This window comes from Halyomorpha halys, unplaced genomic scaffold, assembly GCF_000696795.3.
Source record: "Halyomorpha halys isolate HHAL.00 unplaced genomic scaffold, Hhal_1.1 Scaffold45.1, whole genome shotgun sequence".
Taxonomy (NCBI): Eukaryota; Metazoa; Arthropoda; class Insecta; order Hemiptera; family Pentatomidae; genus Halyomorpha; species Halyomorpha halys.
Window position 1 is genome coordinate 2,288,076 of NW_027113993.1, and position 20,027 is coordinate 2,308,102.

General features: G+C 29.4%; 1 protein-coding gene across 4 annotated transcripts; it reads right to left on the reverse strand.

Moving 5' to 3' along the window:
• Nucleotides 1-5,878: 5,878 nt before the first annotated feature.
• elgi (E3 ubiquitin-protein ligase NRDP1 elgi) lies at nt 5,879-17,719 on the reverse strand. Of its 4 annotated transcripts, none has more exons than XM_014433949.2 (8): nt 17,541-17,719; nt 17,342-17,465; nt 16,950-17,184; nt 16,190-16,326; nt 13,699-13,855; nt 11,816-11,947; nt 11,575-11,730; nt 5,879-10,413 (listed from the first exon to the last, which is right to left on the reverse strand). In XM_014433949.2, the coding sequence occupies exons 3-8, from the start codon at nt 17,037-17,039 to the stop codon at nt 10,144-10,146; spliced, it is 942 nt and encodes a 313-aa protein (XP_014289435.1). In that variant the 5' UTR covers nt 17,040-17,184; nt 17,342-17,465; nt 17,541-17,719; the 3' UTR covers nt 5,879-10,143. The 4 variants fall into 4 exon arrangements, with proteins under 4 accessions (XP_014289435.1, XP_014289428.1, XP_014289444.1 ...); XM_014433942.2 differs by having other exon boundaries at nt 16,950-17,198; XM_014433958.3 differs by having other exon boundaries at nt 16,950-17,198; nt 17,620-17,702.
• Nucleotides 17,720-20,027: the final 2,308 nt, after the last annotated feature.

The following is a 20,027-nucleotide window of genomic DNA, read 5'->3' on the forward strand; positions in this document are numbered from 1 at the left end:
TTCAGGGGTGCTAATTTTATCTTTTTACGTTAGATTGTGTTCTAGAATTATTTCTTGTTTTGAAATTCATTTTAGTTGATTCAATCAAAACTAATTTGTTGTAAATCTAATATCAGAAACATTTCTGGCGTTTATAACTTTCGAGAACTAAGCATCTACTTTGTTTTTTTTTGCAAATAGCGTTCACAAAGAAAATGATCATCACAAATTAATAACTTGGATTCAAATGTGCATCTCACATTATTCTGTATCTAAAATGTAATTGTAGTGGGAGTGATCTACCTGATAATTACTTCAGGATATTTATCTTTCTAATGGTCGCACCATACACTAAATGCCTATTCAATGTCACTGTGTCTGACAGTAGTGAACCATAGTGGTTAAACAATTTCACATCTCACTTTGGTCTCACTATCATCATATGTTTTATAATATTTAAGTCCATGTTTTAGGATTAGTTACATTGTTATTCTTTGTTGTTTTTTTCTAAACAGATAAATTAGAAATTATTGAGACTTTGAAAATGAAATTCAGCCTGATAAATATAAACCTTAAAGACTGATAAGTTTTTTATTTATTTTTCTTTTTGTAATTGGAAAATTTCTATTGGGTTGGTGATCTTAACACTTCACTTGACACAGTACTTGTATCAGATGTTTTAAACAATGCTGTATTGTATTGTTGCTGTGATATTTAAACTTCCTCAGTAAATGTTAATTTGGGAACCATAACACTTTTTATTAATTTTATTGAATCAATTTTAATTTTACAAACATCTTTGTTATTATTTTAATTGGAACTTGTGAAAGTGGCAAAAATGTGATTAAATATAATGTGAATTATCAAATAGTTTATGCATTAACATAAGAGATTATTTTTTCTTTGTATTTTTTTTTTATTTTAGTGAATTTTAACTTCTGAGTTATTCATACTTTCAGGTACCAATTAATATTCATTTACCATTGTTTAGAGTAAATATTTTATTGCTCGTAGTATTGCCTTATTATTTTAGGCCACACATTAAATTTAAAAAAACCATAATTATCAACTTATACAATATTTACAGTAATTTTGGTGCACTTCTTTCCTGATCTCATCATGATTTAGAGTAATTTTATCAGAATATTCAATTAATATTTTGTTGATGCTTTAATCAGGTTCATTAATATTTATGTAATAATCAAGCCAATGAAGATATCAAATTCATTGGGGTCCTTTACTTATAAATTCTATTTATAGTTTATAATTACAGTAGAATTCTGCTTATCCGAAACCCAGACTATCCAAAACTTTTTTATTCTTACAATGAACTGATACGAAATTATATCATAATGTTAACAGAATTTCATTTTTGTTATGTAAGATAAATTTGTAAAAATATTTATAACCTTATTAATTTTTTTTTTTTAACAAATACGAATGTGAATTAGATTGTATCTTGCATCTAATTTTATTTTAAAAATATTCTTATTTAGTAAAAAAATATATGAAATTCTTAAAAGTGAGGCATATGTATGCAATTATTAGAAAAATGAACCCTAATAGGCTTATTACAGCCTTGTGTGAATAGAGATTTCTAATTTCTAATAACTAAACTAAATTTCAAGATAATTTAATTAATAGTAATTATACTTATGAGCATTAAGTAACAATTAAAGATGATCTAACTAGAAACACAAATTTTTTTTTCTCAGTATTTAGAAATATTATTATCAATAAAAAAAGTAACAAATTATAAAGTTATTTGTTGGTTTTTGGGTAGCACATGCACATCTTCACTATCCACCCCCTCTCCTCTCCTCCCATTTAGTTTGGAAGTTTATCTTTGTCACAATCAGCCAACATGATTGAAACACTAAAACTTGGTACAGGTCTTTAGTCAGTGTATACGCAATCGGTAGAATAAATTAAAATACTTTCATTATTCATCTCTGTGATCATTTTCAATGTTGAAAAAATTTTAGAATATCAAGTTTATCACATAAGAATTTAAGTTTTTAATAGATGAATTTAGGTTTTTAATAGATTCCATGGCATGAACTACTATTGAGATAGTACTTTGTGGAGTTAGCAACTCGAATCATTCATAAAATTGGATGTAAAAGTTACATGAATGTGTTAGAGTTTAAGTTGTTTGGTATTGAAAAGTTGATTGCAACATGTTTGTATGATTAGTGGTATAGAATGCTCTTTTATTTTTTATTCAATCAAAATTTAACTCAGTTTTAGAAAATAATTTTTTTTTTATAAATTCAAACCTATTGTTAAATTTTATTCTCAACTTATTATTTGCTAGAATGTTTCTTTAATGATTATCTGATTTGTTACTTAGAGATGGTATGTGCTATGGTTGCTTCAAAAGGTATTGGTTTTACAAATTAATGTATTTGTTTTTTGTTTTTTTATTAATATGCATTTAAATGAAAATAAATATTCAGGCCTCGTGATTTATGTTATTAGTAAAACAAAAAACCATAAACATTTTCCAAAATCTTTCAGCCCTCAGAGTAAAAATGAGTTATTAGCTTTTAAACATTTAAATTATTATTTATTCTCTATTTGACTTGATTGATATATTTTTATCGAGTATACTAAATAGCTCATGAAACCAATAGAGCATTTGGCCTCATAGATCCTATTTTATTGTTTCTTGATAGCATAAGTTTGATTTAATGTACAAATAACTCCTGTATACTGCTAAAATCAAATTATGTATTACCATTTTTAATTATATTTGTTTAAAGAAAACATTTACTGTTACAAAACTGCTATTTATAAGATTGTAATTCATTCTTTTAAGAAAATTAAATCAAATATGTTTCATGGTCATGTTTATACATTTTTGTTTATATATAGAATGGGACTGAGCTATAAATATTTATGAATAGTGTAATAGTTTAGGGAAGCATATTATTTACTACTTTTTAGAATAGTAATAACTATAGTAATTGTTCATTTTTTTAACATAAAAATTGGTAGTAATTTGTAAAACCACTCAAAAAACAACTTTTTTTATTTTGGGACTCATCTTCCACTTTTCTGAGTGAAAAAAAAAGAGCTTATGAATTTCTTCAAGCCTTCCTTGAACATATATTTTTTTGTTAGTCATATATAAATTGTGTGGTATGATATCACCTACTTTTAGATCTTGTGATATTAAACATCAGGGATATAAATTAAAAATTTAATTTAAAAAAAAACACATTTTTAACCTTTAATAATATAAAAATGTTTTCATAGTGAGCCTGTAAAATTGTAACTGTGATTTGCAGGCAGTATCTTAAAGGAATGTGTGAGAGTATTTGTTATGTTTTTAGGCATGTCAGGTTCAAGTCTTGTGAGTTCATAATAAAATTTTTGTTAAATCAAAATTTTCTTACTACCTTTTCTGTTTATTTCTAAGTTCAAAGAGAAAACAAATATCGACCTGATAATATTTATTCTTAAATTTTAGGATTCTTTGAAAAGTCAGGACAATTCTAACAAAAAAGTCATTTGTTTATTTTAATTTAACATTTTGTCTAACTTTCTTTTTTCTATACTTTCAACTATATTTAATCTGTCATTGACGTTCTCTTTCATTGTTATTCATTCTTGTCAAGGTACTGTGTTTAATTAGTCCCGGCACTAATTTAAAGGGTTTACTGCAACAGAAGGCCTCAACAATACATTTTTAAACAGGTAAGGTATGGTAGATAGGAGGTGAATTGTTAGAAAGATTGGCGAGTTTTACAGGTATTCGTTGTAAATCCCCATAATAGTATTTGCTTAATGTTATGTAGGGAATGGCAAGTTGGTAGGAATGGTTGTATCCACTTTCAGTTGAGATGGCTGCCAGTTCTACAGATATTTGCTACAGACCCTGGTGATATGACAGATGTTGTAGAAAGGAGAAGAAAACCAGAGAAGGCAGAGTGAAATAATAACATAACTCAAATTTCTGAAAATATTGGAAGAATACACTGATGTGTATTAATACTCACTGCCTCCTAAAGATGTGAATCTTAATGTGTATTGATGTCACTTGCTAACATTGCGGTAGTGACACTTCAGTACTTAATACACCATACACGAAATATATTTATAAGACATTAGCTTTTAGTGGATCAGAAGATTCTATTGTAATCTCTATTGATTCAAATAATATACTAAATGGTTATGCACAAGTTAAGTTGTATTTAAAACAATTATTACAAATTAATATGAGATGATACTTGGCTGAAGGCTATGGTGGTTCACGCTGACACAGTTAGGTCTCACCAGGTTGGTCCTTAGTGGTTCTAGCAGCAGCTAGAGTAGTAACCAGCAAATAATAGCAGTTTCGATACAATCTTATTTACCCAATTTTTTTTTTTTTTTAATATTTTGTTAAAATGAAAAGGTAATAAGATATTTATTTAAAAAAAAATTCTGAATTTATTTCCTCACTTAATGTAATATATTAAAGCTATAAACTTAATTTTCAGTCTCTGACAACCCTACTTTGTTTAGACTGTTCAGTTCTTAGGACCATTGTGGATCATTTTATCTCCTAAGTGTTGTGACATACTCAAAGCTGTGAAAAATGTCAAACATCTTTATACTAATATAACTTACAACCTTATGTTGGCATCTGATTTCAAGTTGACAGGTCTGACCCCAGAAATTTATAACATTCAATAATGCAGGAGTCACCCAGACAATTAACTGTTTAGTGAAATATTTGCGATAATGATAATTCATATTCTCTGACTGCATGAGGTGTTAATAAAATTAAGGGATATGAATATAAAATTTCTATCATATATAAAATATCTTGTACCAGCCATAAGGATAACTTACTACCTGCCAGAACCTGCTGGCCTCAGATGTCAAATATGGCACTCTCATTAGTTAGCCTGATATTGAGATTTAAAAAATAAATATCTCATTACCCGACGATCCTTGAGAACTCAGGTTTTCACCTCAGTGTTTTGTAGTAATTCATGGGGATTAATAAAAATAGAAAAAATAAAAACAAGCATATACCCCACTCCATATTTAGTTCCATTTTACAAGTATTTTTCAAACATTTTTGGAAGAATTATTTTTATTCATTCATTAGGTACGGAAACTATCCAAGGAGTTTGTCTGTTAATGAGCTATGCTAAAGTGGCTCCAACTTACATAAGATTTTTATTTACATATATACTAATGGTAGACTTTGCTATTATTGGAATATAAAAAAGTTACACATCCTGTACTTTCGATTTAAAATACTTAGTATAACGCATGCTTAATTTTTATTCATTTCTACCATCTGTTTTTTTTTTAAATTTATTTCATTTGATAATGTTGTCCAAATAAAGCTAAAGTCTGCTTTCAGACGTATGAGCATACATAATAGCAATCCAATGATATGAAATATTAGTGATACAAATCATAACACAAGGAATTTTATGATGAAATTTATTTGTGTTTGAAAATACTTCATACATAATCTGCATCAAATCATAAAAACTAAGCTAATATAATTTATTGAGTAGTTTTTCATAATTCATTAATTTTCATAGGTATTTATAACTATCATAATCTCCAATATTTTTATTTATTTATTTTTTATGAAACAAAACAGTTAAATGAATTTTTTTCGTTTTAAATAATAAAAATCCTTAAATAAATCATATATATCATTTTAAAATTATGACTAGCTAAAATTTAACACATATTGAAATTTATAAATCTTAAAAAAAAAAAATTCATTAAGAGTAATTTTCTTTTCAGCATTCATTTTCAGTACAGCAGAGTTCATTTTATAAGAACAAAATTTAATAATAACCAGGGTTATCACATAATTTTATTACAAAAAACAAACGAAATAGCCACTCAATGAAAACTAACACTGATCGCTCAATCACTGGAATCCAATGGATTCAAAAAGTCATTCTAGAAACTAGTTCATTACAAAGTATAAATTTACTAACAGGCAAAAAAATTACTTTCAATAAAAAAGGAACCATTCATTGAAAGTTGTCAATAACTTAGAAAAGTCAACAGGAAAATATTCCTAAAAGTACTTATTAATTTTTAAAGACTATAAACAATAAATTCATTCTATTATTCAGTCTTTAGCAATGTTCCAGATGGATAGATTTTGTTCTTTTTTTTTTTTGACAGAATTAGAAAAGAAAAAAAAGACAAAGTATATTAATTAAACACATATAAAACCAGAGATAGTACTGCTAGGCGAATGTTCCTAAATTATTAACAGAAGGAATATCACAATAAGGAGAATGAAATACCTGAAAATATAAGTGGGAAATGCACTAAAACATGTTTTGTGAGTTTCGCACAAAAAAAAAATTATATTTCTCTAATCAGTTATTTCTGCTTTGATATTTGTAATAATAGAAGAAAAATGTCAATATTTCAACCAAACCATGATTTAATTACAAACAAATATTAATAAAGAAACAAGCATAAAAATGTTACAATATTGTGCCAAAAACTTATTTTGTAATTGTGAGAAAAACGAACAACTAAAACAGGATTACACAAACCATTCAACTCGAAAGGAGATCTAGTAAAATTACAATTCTTATTTCATGTTTCATTAATCAATCTTTTTTTATATGAAACTTTGATAGTTCACAGATGCAAATTGTTTACAACCAATGGCAGAATCCAGTCAATACAGAGTTTATACCATGTTTTAATTACATGATGTTTCTGTTAAAGCCTGTTCTGAATAATTGCTAATAGGTCGTTCATGGAAAATTCTTATTTATGTTTTAAGGATTATTGTTACAACTCGTCATTTTTCTGTCACAGCATAAAATTATTATAATTAAGACAATGTGCTACATAGAGGAATGTTCAACATCGGAAGGGGTTTATTAATATAAAACTGAGATCTGACCAACCCCAATCAACTACTTCCTTAAACATACAACCACTGTAAATTAAAACAAATAAGCAATAAGAAATTACATAATATGTAAAAACAAATAAATACAAACAAATCATAAAACAAAAATCACAAGACAAGACTGAGAGTGATGCCAAACTATTAAAAGGTTCTAACTTCCACATCTTCACTCCAAAAAAATATAATCACCAAATTTATTTCAACAGAACAGACACAATCCGTAAAATTGAGACAATATGAATACAAAGCAAATCATAAGTTTTATCCCTCTTTCCCTTCAACAAAAAAACCTCTAAAAACATTACAAATATCGCTTGATAGTTGCAAAGTAGCCATGTACATAAAGAGATTGCGAAATTATTAATTGCAACTTTTTAAATTAAGACATACATGGAGCGAGACTAAATCTACAATGTTAGACAAAAAGAACTTACCACAAAATACATAATTTTTTCTTTTAAAAAAAAGGATATGCTAAGACAGAATTAACTAAAAACAAAATAGAAATTTGGCAACAATTATTTCATTTTCTAACTAAAAGAATTAAATTGAGGCTCCAATATAATAAATATTTTTCATAAAGAAATCTAACAAATTTACTAGTACAAAAATTCATAAATAATACCAATGAAAAATTAATACAGAAATGAATGGAGCCTCTACAACATATTGTTATATCACAGTTGGTATTCAAGTCCTTATAATAATATATATTACAAGTAGCTAATAATGTAATTGTGAGAAGTCTTTCTTACAGTAATATATTTCCATAATAGCAGCAATTTCCAATCATCAAACTTAAAGATTTAGAAATATTACTCAATAGAAAAAAATAAAATAATACTATATCACAGATAAAAGTTTAGATACAAATATATATATATATATATATATATATATATCTGTTGGAGTCAAATATCAATACAAATTATACCATATTGCAACAATTTAGCAAAATAACAGGCCCATAACAAAAAAAAACAAACATGAAAACAGTAATTTAGTACATTGCACACTATTTTCTTTCTCAGAATGTGAATCAAAAGACAGACAATAAAAAATTGAAGTCCACCTTTAGACAATTTGGTTTTGACATTAATATTAGTTTGTTAATAATATTATTTACAAGACTATTTAATTTGTTTGCTTTAAAAATAATTGTGCTTAGAATCAATTGTAAAAATAATTTTTAAAAAGTTCTGTTAGGAAAACATTGCAGTTCTAATATTCTTCCGAAAAATCTATGCAAGAATCTATTTCTAAAATAATTATTAAAATCCTATTCCTGCTTCTCTGTTCATCTTGACCAATATAATATATCGGGTCCTTTTGGAAAATTTTAAAATAAGAAAATTTCCTTATTGGAATATCTAATAAATCTTACGTTTTCTAAGCTCCTTAAAACTTCTGATCAATTACAGGATTTTCCTGAATGGTACACTTCTTATTTATTTGTAACCTTTTTCTTCCAACTTACATTTTTTTTTAAACTAAACTGTTTAACATGATAATTCTCCTCTTAATTCAATTTTGAAAATTAATTAGATTTTGTCCAAGTGTGATCACAATGAAATGCTTTTTTAAATAGGATAGTCAGCGGATTCGAGCTTTTGATACCCAGTGTAGAGCATTAAAATACTTCAAACCCCATGTTACTTGAGGCAAATCATTCCAAAACCAGCTAAGTTCATTTTACAGTTTTTAATATATTTTTTTCTTCAAGAGTTTTGGCACTATATTATCACAAAGGTGATAATAATAAAATTAAAAGGTGAAAGGATTTCTTCCAAAAGATGTTGAATCAAGTGTGATTTAACTGATTTGGAAAAGGTCTCCCTTTGAGTTTTGAACTTATGAAGAAGTCTTAGAGAATTAAGCCTCACCTCAGATACTCAAGAACGAAAACTGTTAAAGATAAAAAATAAATAAATCAAAAACTGGAAAATATACTTGGCTGGGTTTTGGTATATATAGCCTTACTAATAAAATTAGATAATTATTATAAGTTGTTTACTAGTCCACACCAAACATTAGTCAGCAGCAATGAATTTATACATATAAATTTATTCTACATTTAAATTTTAAAAAGGCACAAGAGTTTAACAGGGAATGAAAAATGTACTTATTTGCAGATTCATGCATTTAATAAATAGTAAATGATTTCTGAAACAGGCAACCATAAGCCAGTCAAACCAAGAAGTAAGGGATATTACCCTGCAAATATTAACCTTGTTTCTTTTTTGTTTACAGTTAATAATAACAGAAACTAATATGATTGCCACATCCTATCAGCTACCAGGCATTAAAAATAATCCACCCATGTTAAGCAACTTTATTATCTGTAAATTGATATGTAATTAGTAATATAATAGTCAAAGTAAATGTTTAGTACCAGCATTGCTTTTAAAATTTATAACGGGATCTGTAGCAAATTTCATAAACAAGAGGCAGAAGCTATGTTTGAGCCCATCAGTCTTTTAACACTAAAACTTGACTCACTTCATGACAGATCGTATTTCAAGGTCTGTGAGAGCTAAACATAATATTTTAGCCTAATGATCAATTCGTTCATCTTTTAAATTTAAATATATTCAAAGGTTTTTCAGAAAACAGCATAAATTATGAAAGGAAATCGCTTGCCATGGTCAAGTTGTGAAAAGAATTTTTTTTTAAAATATACATAATTTTATAGGACCAAATCATAAAAAATGTACCAGTTACAAGACACAATAATTTGCCACAAGGTTACAATAGAGTATTATTAAAATTTCATTGCATACTAAGATATTTTTATAGAATAAATAATAAAAAAGCAAAGATATGATATTATCAAATCAAAGTTAAATACTTCATATGGAAATGTATTGAAGAATGAACACAGTTCTTCATATCTCTTATATATATCTATAATCTTTTCTTACTTTTGTTATTTGAAAATCATCTAAAAGATGTTAATAAATAATACTCTACTATACATGTTTTCCCCCATTTTCATTTCAAGCATACAAAAAACAGAAATCAACCTGTTAAGACATGTGCTTTTATTTTGCGTTTTTATTCTGTATGGTTTTTTTTTTTTTTGGTTTTTTTATTTATAAATATTTTAAAATAAACCTAATAAATATTTTGATGCTGGAAGAACTCATTAACACTTAAAGAATGTTATAAAAGATTAATTAACTTTGATGTACACATTTCTAAAAAAGTTTCTTTTCATTAGAATGATAAAATAAAATGAGCCCTTGGAGAAAGGCCGGTTACTCAATTCCATGTGCGAATATCATGACAAGACCTGGGTCGGCCATCATATCATCGTTAATATGTGGGTTGTCACAAAGTAAGACAACAACTGCTTGACGACCAGGGATCCTCTTGCAAACATAGCTTTCATACTGGCGCCTGTTGTTCTGTCTCGTCTCAAGGCTGCTTAAACCAGCAGGCCAACTCCTTTCATGGCATTTCTCCATCAGGGTCTCTACAATTCTTGCTGGGCAACCAGAATCAGAAAGTGACCTCTTTATCATTGCCTGGTAAAATTAATTAATGATGAAACATAATAATGACTTTCATTTTAAAATAATTAATATTTCCTCTCAATTAAAAAAAAAAATGAATGAAAAAACTAAATTAACCTGTATTGTTAGGTTATTTGTTTACATATATATAGATGACTGTTCAAGGAGCAGGCGAACTACAGTGGAACCTTGAAATAACAAATTCCTCCGTATAATGAATTCTTTGAAATCCCCTTACACTCTATATCAGTAGAAAATTAATCCTTATATAATGAATGGCATAAGTAAACAAATCTCTATATAACAAATTTAAAAAAACTTGCAGGAAAAATAATTTTGCTTTGTGAAATGAATTAATTTCTCAATGCTAACCTCTATATAGCAAAAAGGATTGCTATATAATGAGTTATCAAAACATACCAGATACACATGTCTGGATATGAATCATTATGTACCTTCTCTGATGCTCATACTACTACTCAGTTGCGTTTAGAATTCATCTATTCTAACCAAAGCCTTTAAGTTTGGTTTAGATACAATTGAAGTGCGTTGTACATGCCATTAAGTAGATGGTTTGGAAAATATGTTCATTAAACATTAAATTATGAAATTAGTAGAAGAGAACCCAAACAAAGAAAAAACAAACACAGAAGGTGTTCCATCAAGCACATTAACCACAATATTAAAAATTAAGAAAAGTTTGAAGAAGGAAGTGTACTATCTTAAAAAGTAAAACAATAAAATCCTGCAAATTAAAGAATTTAGAAGGTGCTTGAAGTGGCTAAAACAGTGATGTGATAAAAATATACTGATCATGAACCCAATCCTGTATGAAAAAACTCAATGGTTCATGGTACATTTGTAAACGGAATCACGAAACATTTGTTATTTCTCGTACCACACATATATTTATGATTCTAGGTTGAATTTCAAAGAATTTGTCATACAGAGATCAACAAATAGTGTATGAACCTCAATAAAATGAGGTTTTAGTAATCCAAATCACAATAGAATGAACCTTGACATAATAAATACCTTTACATAATGAACTTTTTCAAAACCTCATCAGTTTCGTTATATTGAGGTTCCACTGGACTTTTTATCATGGAGCATAGGTTAGGTCTGGTAAACATTAAAATAAAAATGTATTGATTAAAACAGTTTGATATAGACCTGTAACATATCGTCCGGTGTTGAGATCATACCGCCCCAGCGGGTGACCCTAGCCCTGGATAGCGTATTAGACCACCTTGACAACTCTTCTCGATCAATATCATCACTAAGAGCAGGCATTCCAGGGTTGGATACTCGCATCGCACGCATGAAGTCCTTTTTTCATACAATTTTTTATAGTAAACCAGTATGCCAGATTCCTAACATCAAAAGTTGGCAATATCAAACAAAAATTAATTACCTTCAAAATATATAGCTCTCTCTTCTGTTCATTTATTTGAAACCTCTGATCAGCTATTTCTTGTTGAAAATCCTGAATCTTCTGTTGTTGGTTATGAATAAGAGCTCTAAGCTCTCGAACACAGTTATGATCCTGGATTAAATAAATATTAAGAAACCAATAACTATAGATGTCTACCAGGTCTGTAAATATCAAACCAGAATTACCCATAGATGGAACTAGCTGTCTAGGTTTGTTATTATCAAACTGTGTCATTAACACCATTTTCTTATTCTGAATCTGATAAATTCAGTTTAAAATTAAATTTAAAAAACTTCACAATACAAGGAATGTACAACATAGTTTTTAATAGCATTAAACAAATCAAATTAAGTAACTGGATACTATGATTTGTGAAGATATTTACAGTTATCATCTGAAGAAAATTCCTATAGAATCACACCAAATGTTTATAAAACTAAAAGAAAGGATACTCTAGTCAAATAAGTGTTTTGAGTGGTTTAAAAGAATCAAAAATGGTTATAAAAAAAGATCATAGATCACCAAAAAGTTGAAGAGAGCAAATTACAACATTAGTAGATGAGGATGAGGCCCAAATGCAATGACAACTTATGGATCAATTATATACCATATCCTATACGTTTGATAGTCATGAGAAAAATTTAGAAGAAGAATGAAGGAGAGCAGAAAAAGCAAAAATCCATTTGCATAATGCTGCTCATCAGGTAGAAAAGTCAGTTTTACATGAAATTGTGACTGACAATGTTAAGTTAATATATATTTTAAAATCCTAAGTATAAGAACATAATTAACAACAAGTAAACTATCAATATACTGCAAGGCCAAATCGCCATGGGCAGGAGACAATGCTTTGTGTTTGGTGAAATCTGAAAGATTTGATCAATTATGAGCAGCCAAAAACCTATTATTGAACATTACTAACAACGAATCAGCAAATCAAACGTTTTGTATGAAAAATAACCATAACATATATGTAAATATAAAAGGTAATACAATGTGATTTTATTTCATGATAATGCACTATCACACATAGCAAAACAGGTCAAGAAAATGATTAAAGTATTTCTTAGGGAAATACTTTTGCATGATACACAATTGCGGAGCTGCACTTCACATGTAATGAAAATGGCTTAATGCCTAGTTCCCTTTAAAAGTTTTGTTGGCATGTGATCCATAAATTATAAGAGAGGTGGGAAAAATAAAATGTTTAGCTAGCAATGGGTAATACTTCAAATAAAATATTATTTTAAATTTTCATACAAACATTCAGGTTATATATTTACATACCTGGTAATACTTAAAACAAAATACAAGTTTAATTAAACATAGTGAAGTAAAGATAAGAAAAGGTTTAAATATACAGGGATATAACACATAAATTACAATGATAAACATACAGTAGTTACACAAAAGTGAATAAAGTTGAAATAATACTTGATAAAACATGCATTGATTGGCAAGATATCAAACCGGAAGTAAGAATATTTGCTTAAAACGGAAAGATGAGACTAAGATAGTTAAAGTGAACAATATGTAAAAAGTGCCTGAAATTGGAAAATGAGGTAAAGCATTAGATAACTTTTTGATTTTAATTTATCCCCCAAGTATCTCTACAATCAATCTATATATATATATTTCCAATTAATAATCCTTATATAAAGTTTCTTTAGCAAGAATTAAAAGAACTATAGAAAATTGACTACAAAAGGAAGGTCTGAGTCATTAAAATTGGGCGTAGAAGCAAGATGCAGCAGAAGCATGCACACAATGTTTTTATAATTGTTTTGATAAAGTGTAAAGTAAATGGGAATGAATTGTTTAAATTTGCAGGCTTATGTTAGACAGATTAAAAAACTATTTACCTTCAATTCATCCATTGGAATGATTAGCCCACATCCTTGTCCACAAGGAACGGGTTTCTTTGGATTGTGTTCACATTCTGCCAAATGGTTGGTTAGAGCATCGAGTTTAACAACTGCAGTACACCCATAAATGGAATTGTCACAGGTTATACTCAGTCTACAACATAAAATTAAATAACATTTAGAATACTGAATTTGAATGTAATAGGATTAAGACATAGGAAAAGGATAATAATATTTTCTAAACTATCTTTAGTCTAAAGGTAGTATTCAAACAGATCATGATGTAAGAAATTTGGAAGGCTCCAGTCATTAAGAATGTTCTATATCTAGGAATCAACTCCTTATAAAAATTAAATGGGTAGGAAGTAGTAGAAAATTTTTCTTAATGACGGTAGAATAAAACATGGTGATAACTCAAATTAATAAATTTTACAAAATAAATAAAATATGCATGAGAAGAAGGGTAATTTAAAATAAGAATATTGTTCTCATAGCTGTCAAGAAAGAAAAACTGTAACAGGTATTGGTAGAATGGTAAGAGGAGATAGACAAAAATAAACAATTATATTTTAAGACCAAAAAGAGAATATAATATCCTAAAGCAATGGTTGAGAAATGAAATACATTATATATACAGAGGTGCTCACACCAAGACTGTCTTACTCATTTCACAATACCGGTTCTAAATCCGCAAACATCTAACATATTAATAATATAACTATTATAGGATGTACTGTTATTAAATATTTTATAATGTTAAAAATAAAATTTATCTTTTCATAAAAGACGACTGTAAATTGAAGAAACTATTTTTCATTTAACCAATTTTTAAAATTGATTTTATCTGATGAATGAAGGTTTCACATGCCTATTTTTACCTCCCAAGATTTTAGGTTAATCATAAGAATTCTCAGTGGATTAGATAGACCATATCATTAAAAAAAAATTAGAAGTAATTTTTTTTTTTAAATTTGGATTTGCAACATACCTTCATCTTTCACTCTTAAACTCTTACCTCCATCTCGGTGAGGTAATATGTGTTTATGCAATGTAGTAATTTCTGCTTAGTTTTGTTTCAATTAAAAATGTTAAATTATAAGTCTAAACACAATAATTTCCATAAATACAAATTATCATCATTATTGCAGGTTTATCTAGTAAGCAGTAGCAAACTAATTTCACTATAAAGAATAAAAAAAAAAAAAAAAAAACCTTGTCCTAGTCAATAAGAGTTGGAGAGATGACAGTTTGTCTGCAAATGCTTTAAAATTGTATAAACTATCACTTCAGCACTGTAATTCACACAAACAGAATACTGAGCGAATGCCATAGAAATGGCTGTAAAATGTAAGACAAATTGTGGTTTTTCTTAAATAATGCTGGGGTAATGTAGTTTTAGGAAATGGTCACAGAGTAGTGAGAAAAGGGAATTTTTTTTGTGTGTTGTGTTGTTCATTCAAATATCAAGTATCAATTATTGATTTTAAAATATTGTGTGATGAGGGTCAGGATTCTGAAAGTATGGGGTAATAATCTTTTCCAAGTAGAACAGTCCCATTTACTTGAAGCTAAGGATATAAAGAACAAGTAAAAATACAATTCATGTAATTATTATATTATATTATAAATGTAAAATACTTAAAAAAACAGTAAATTATTTTACTAATTCAAAATGTAAGTAAAACCACAGAAGGCAATTTTATAACGAATGCCAACAAAACTATTTTCAGTAATAACACAATTTAGAGTAACTGTTGTTACACCACATAGGCAGATGGGAGAGGGGAGACCAGTGGTAATTTATAATGATCTATTCTTGAGAGTTAAAAACTACATTATTATAATTAATGCTTTAATTGAATCATATATGTTGACTTCCGTTCACTATATTTTTACTGATAAAAGTGAACACATACCCAGAGGTATGTCGGACTGACATTTGTGAACTTACCCAATCTTCATTACAAATATCCACATTACAATATAAGTAATCTATAAAATATTATAATCAAAATAAATATTTTTTTTTTACAGTTTTGATATAATGGTTCAACCATCTGTTGAGAAATATACAATAAATAGGGTAAAAAAATATATACATAATTATTTGTGAAACATGTTAAGTTTAAACTTTACAGAATAAGCATTTGTACATTTCAATACTTATAAATAGGTATATAATATTCTAACTCTATTAATCGGGTAAACCCTGATATCTTTGCTGACAGGGGTTCTGCTATGTGGTACGCTGGATGGTTAAGAGGACAAAGGCTCAACTAATTAATTCTGAAGAGGATCCCATGAACATAGGTGGGGATCAAAATGTCATAAATAAATGTTTTGAGATGTGAAGGTGTTTCTATCATGTTATGATAAAATACATTATTTATAAGATGGATTAAAGTTAATTTTTAACTGTTTATAAGGTTGATAAGAAAACTTAAATATTATTAAGTATTTCATATTCAAATCCTTAATATGTACCAACCTAGAGAGCAAATTCCTAAGGATCCGAGGAACTGGTCTCAATTGTGTTATGGACTGTCTATCAACTGGACAAGTTGGTTGTCGAGAAATCCATTCATGAATACATGTACTACAGAAGGCATGTTCACAAGCAGGAGCCTAATAAAAAATAAACTAGAATATAATATATAAACTAATAAATATCTTACATCCATTTATAATTATATGTACTTTGTATATTATTTTTTATTTTACATCAGAAAATTCATGTTACTGATTAGAAAACCAATATCAATTAAGAATTAATCTAAGTTGCAAGAATTAGAAACAACAATACCCAAAACATTTAAGACCAAAGAAATTAATTGGGGTGTTTTGTTAGTTGAAAAATTTTTAATTGAAGAATGTAAATAAACTGTCAACTAAAAAATCTCAATTTTTGAGAAGATAATATAATCCAGATTAGAAATATAAGTAAGGATTTTTAAGACTAAAAAAGGTTTGAATAAATTATTTCAATAATTATCAGTATGTTTCTATTAATCTAATCAAAATAAACTATAAAGTACTAATAATCTAGCAGTAAAATATTAATGTTTAGGCATAACAAAATTCATTGTTTGTTCCACTTGAAAAATGGAATTGTTAACATAAAGGGAATTGATAACTACTATTATACAAAACAAAATCTAATCTTAAAAATACTTAAATGATACCAAAATTCAAAACTAGATAATGATAAGTTGATAAAATTTAGTTACTCCAAAGATTTTATGGCTTACTTGTAGGGGCTCTTCCAGGACACCTGAACAAATTGGACAGAGAAGTTCATCATCAACTTCACCACTAAAACGATTTATTTCAAAACCCATCCTCCTGAATCCAATTAGGGCAAAACACAAAAATTGGAACACCTGTTTTGTTTAGTACTCTGAAGTAGTGTCAGTCAAGGCAAGAAGGAAATAACACATATCTTAGTTCATGTACTTCTCCATCACTTTTCTGTCACAATTTTAACTAGAACAAAAATACTAAAAAACGGTACAATTAAATAACCAATAGGAAGTAATAACCCATAACCTAGAATGAACTCAGCAGTGCTGTCATGATAATAAGTGACTGAACCCAAGGACATACTTAAATTTTTTTAAAAAATACATTGTAAAGATCTTACCAAAGAAGGATGAAGATGGTAGTGGTTTGCAGTGAGGAAGCATTAAGCACCTAGGTGAACGATTTACTAATGAACGTGACTAGGTTATTAATTTATTGTCATATTATAGTAAAGTTGAATGCACCTATAAAGGAAATAATTAAATTTCATGGATTATTTTTATTTTATAAACTGGTAATGTAGGTTCGAAAATTGTTACTTTCATATATCAAAGTTCTAAATAAGTACGTAAGTATGCTAAGTTGCTTATTCAATTTCATTCAATGTAGAGGAATTACGTTTGATAAAAATGTTTTTTTTTGTTCATTTACAAAATAGTCCACACTAACATAAACTAAAGTTTTTTTTTCCACTTCAGTAATATAAAAATTTTGCTAATATACATATCTATGTACAAACCAGATGATAAATGATCTTATGATAGTATTTCCATTTTAAATTATATTAATTGAGGCAATGTCTGAGGTGCTGTATCACTATAGAAATTAAATTTAATCTAATAAATTAGCATTTGAAACTTAGATTAACTATAATTAGAATTGAGAGGGGTTGTATTTTAATATTACTTTTTACATAAAAAATTAAATGAAATTATACTATAATTAAAGACTTTATTTAACATTGCGGGATTATTTTATTATCCCCCTATCTAGCCCTTTCCGGCAGACGGTTTTTTATTTTTTGGCAGCGGTGGGTTGTTACTATGTAAGGAGTAATACACTACGTAGCCATGAGTGACTGCTACCAATAAGTAAAACTTTATTTTCCAAGTTTTTTACTATATATTATAATTAAACTTTTAATTATATATACCTTATCATTCCAGGTTCGTTCGGCTGGCTCCTTCCTTATGTCGGTATTCTCCAAACAGACTGGTTTCAGACTACGCCTCCTTCAGATGTCACACTGAAGTCGGGTGGGGGACCCTTCCCAACGTGACGTACGTGATACCACCTTTTCCCACCCGTATATAAACTCCCTGAACAAGCTGTTGTTCTTTTTTTCCATCAAACGGAGGAAGGAGTGGTCCGGTTTTTTCTCGACAACATAGCTTTTTTTTTTTTCCGGCCAACAAGCACCACGGCCACAGAGGGACTATTGTACGCCGTCCCTCCTCTGCTCAAAACAGGCCAATTGCCATTGCAAATCTGGACACTGTATAAGGATCCACTGTTTCGCAAAGTTTGGGATCCAAGATACGATCCTTACCAAAGATGAGAAATCGTGTTCTTGCCACTGCATCACAGTTGCAAATGATGTGGTAAGCAGTCTCTTCCTCCTTCCTGCAGGACCTGCAGATAGGGGACTCTATCAGTCTCATTTTATAGAGGTGCTTGTTTAGCTGACAGTGTTCCGTGTATAGACCTGTCACCCATCATACTCCTATCCATATTAAGAAGGCAGTTACTTCTTTTCGGGCAGGGTCCTTTGAGGAACATTTTTGATTGTTCCATCCCTCTGGTATTTCTCCAGAGTAACCCAGCCTTACTCTCCGCAATCTTTTTGATATGCCTCTTCGCATGGGTGAGACTAATTCCACATATGGGGTCAGGTGTGAGAGGAACATACTCAGATCCTTTCCTTGCTAGGTAGTCCGCTCGCTCATTTCCTTTAATGGCTTTATGTCCAGCCACCCATTCCACCCGCACCTTGTTGGCCAAGAAGAGAGAGTTCAGGTTAGCCTTACACTCCTTCACCAATTTGGAGCGGGTTGCATAGTTATCCAGCGCATAGATGGCTGCCTGACTGTCCGTGTAGATCGTGATTAGCCTTTCCCTAATGTCTTCTTTTATTAAATTTTGGGCACAGACATTTATTGCAAACACCTTAGCCTGAAACACTGTGGTGTGTTTTCCTAACGAAATGGATGTGCCTTGATTAGGTTTATCCATCCTCCATATCCCTGCTCCGGATCCTTGTTCCATTAAGAATCCGTCTGTGTAGCAGTTTATCCCATTACACGGCTTGTGTGGGGTTGACCTCTATATGCAGAGGTTTAATGTTCAAAAGAATCTCCATTGGTACAGAAGGAGTAGTGCTCATGGCTCTCGTCATCATGAGGTACGCCAGTCTCTGAAGTTTCCCGAACTAAGTTTGGGATTTCCTGGTCGTAGCATTGTGCCACCATACAATGTCAGCATATAGAACAATTAGTCGTTTCGCTGCCATGTACAACCAATATATAACTTTTGGTTTCAGGCCCCAGGATTTCCCTACGGCTCCTTTACATGCCCAGAGACAGCTCAGTGCCTTCATACTGGTCCTTTCAACATGGAGTTGCCACTTCAGTTTACTGTCCAGAGTAACGTCAAGATGTTTGACTTCACTGCAGAATCCCAATCGTTCACCGTTAAGGTACGGCGACCTGATTGCAATCTTCCGTCTGTTAGTGAAGACACAAAGACTGACCTTTTGAGGATTGATGCTCGGACCATATTCCTGGCACCATCCGTTCATAAAGTCTACCGATGTTTGAAGCAGTCCTGAGATAGTTACCAGAATTTGCCTTCTATCAGCAAAGCGATATCGTCAGCATATTCCTGCGTTAGAAACCTGCCTTATTGGATCTGACAAGTAAGGTGTCCACCACAGGAGAGAAGATAGTACTCCCTGCAGACAGCCACCAGCGGGCTTCATCCACATCTTAGTGTGTCCTAGCTCCGACTTGAGAAATCTTCCTTCCAAC

What these genes read in the sequence shown, in the direction of transcription:
- elgi (XM_014433949.2), bottom strand. Translation starts at nt 17,039, where the DNA reads ATGGGTTTTGAAATAAATCGTTTTAGTGGTGAAGTTGATGATGAACTT. An exon ending in TTCCAATGGATGAATTGAAG is followed by an intron (nt 11,948 to 13,698) that starts GTAAATAGTTTT and finishes TATTTAATCCAG; the next exon opens with GATCATAACTGTGTTCGAGA. An exon ending in GAGAGCTATATATTTTGAAG is followed by an intron (nt 11,731 to 11,815) that starts GTAATTAATTTT and finishes GTATGAAAAAAG; the next exon opens with GACTTCATGCGTGCGATGCG.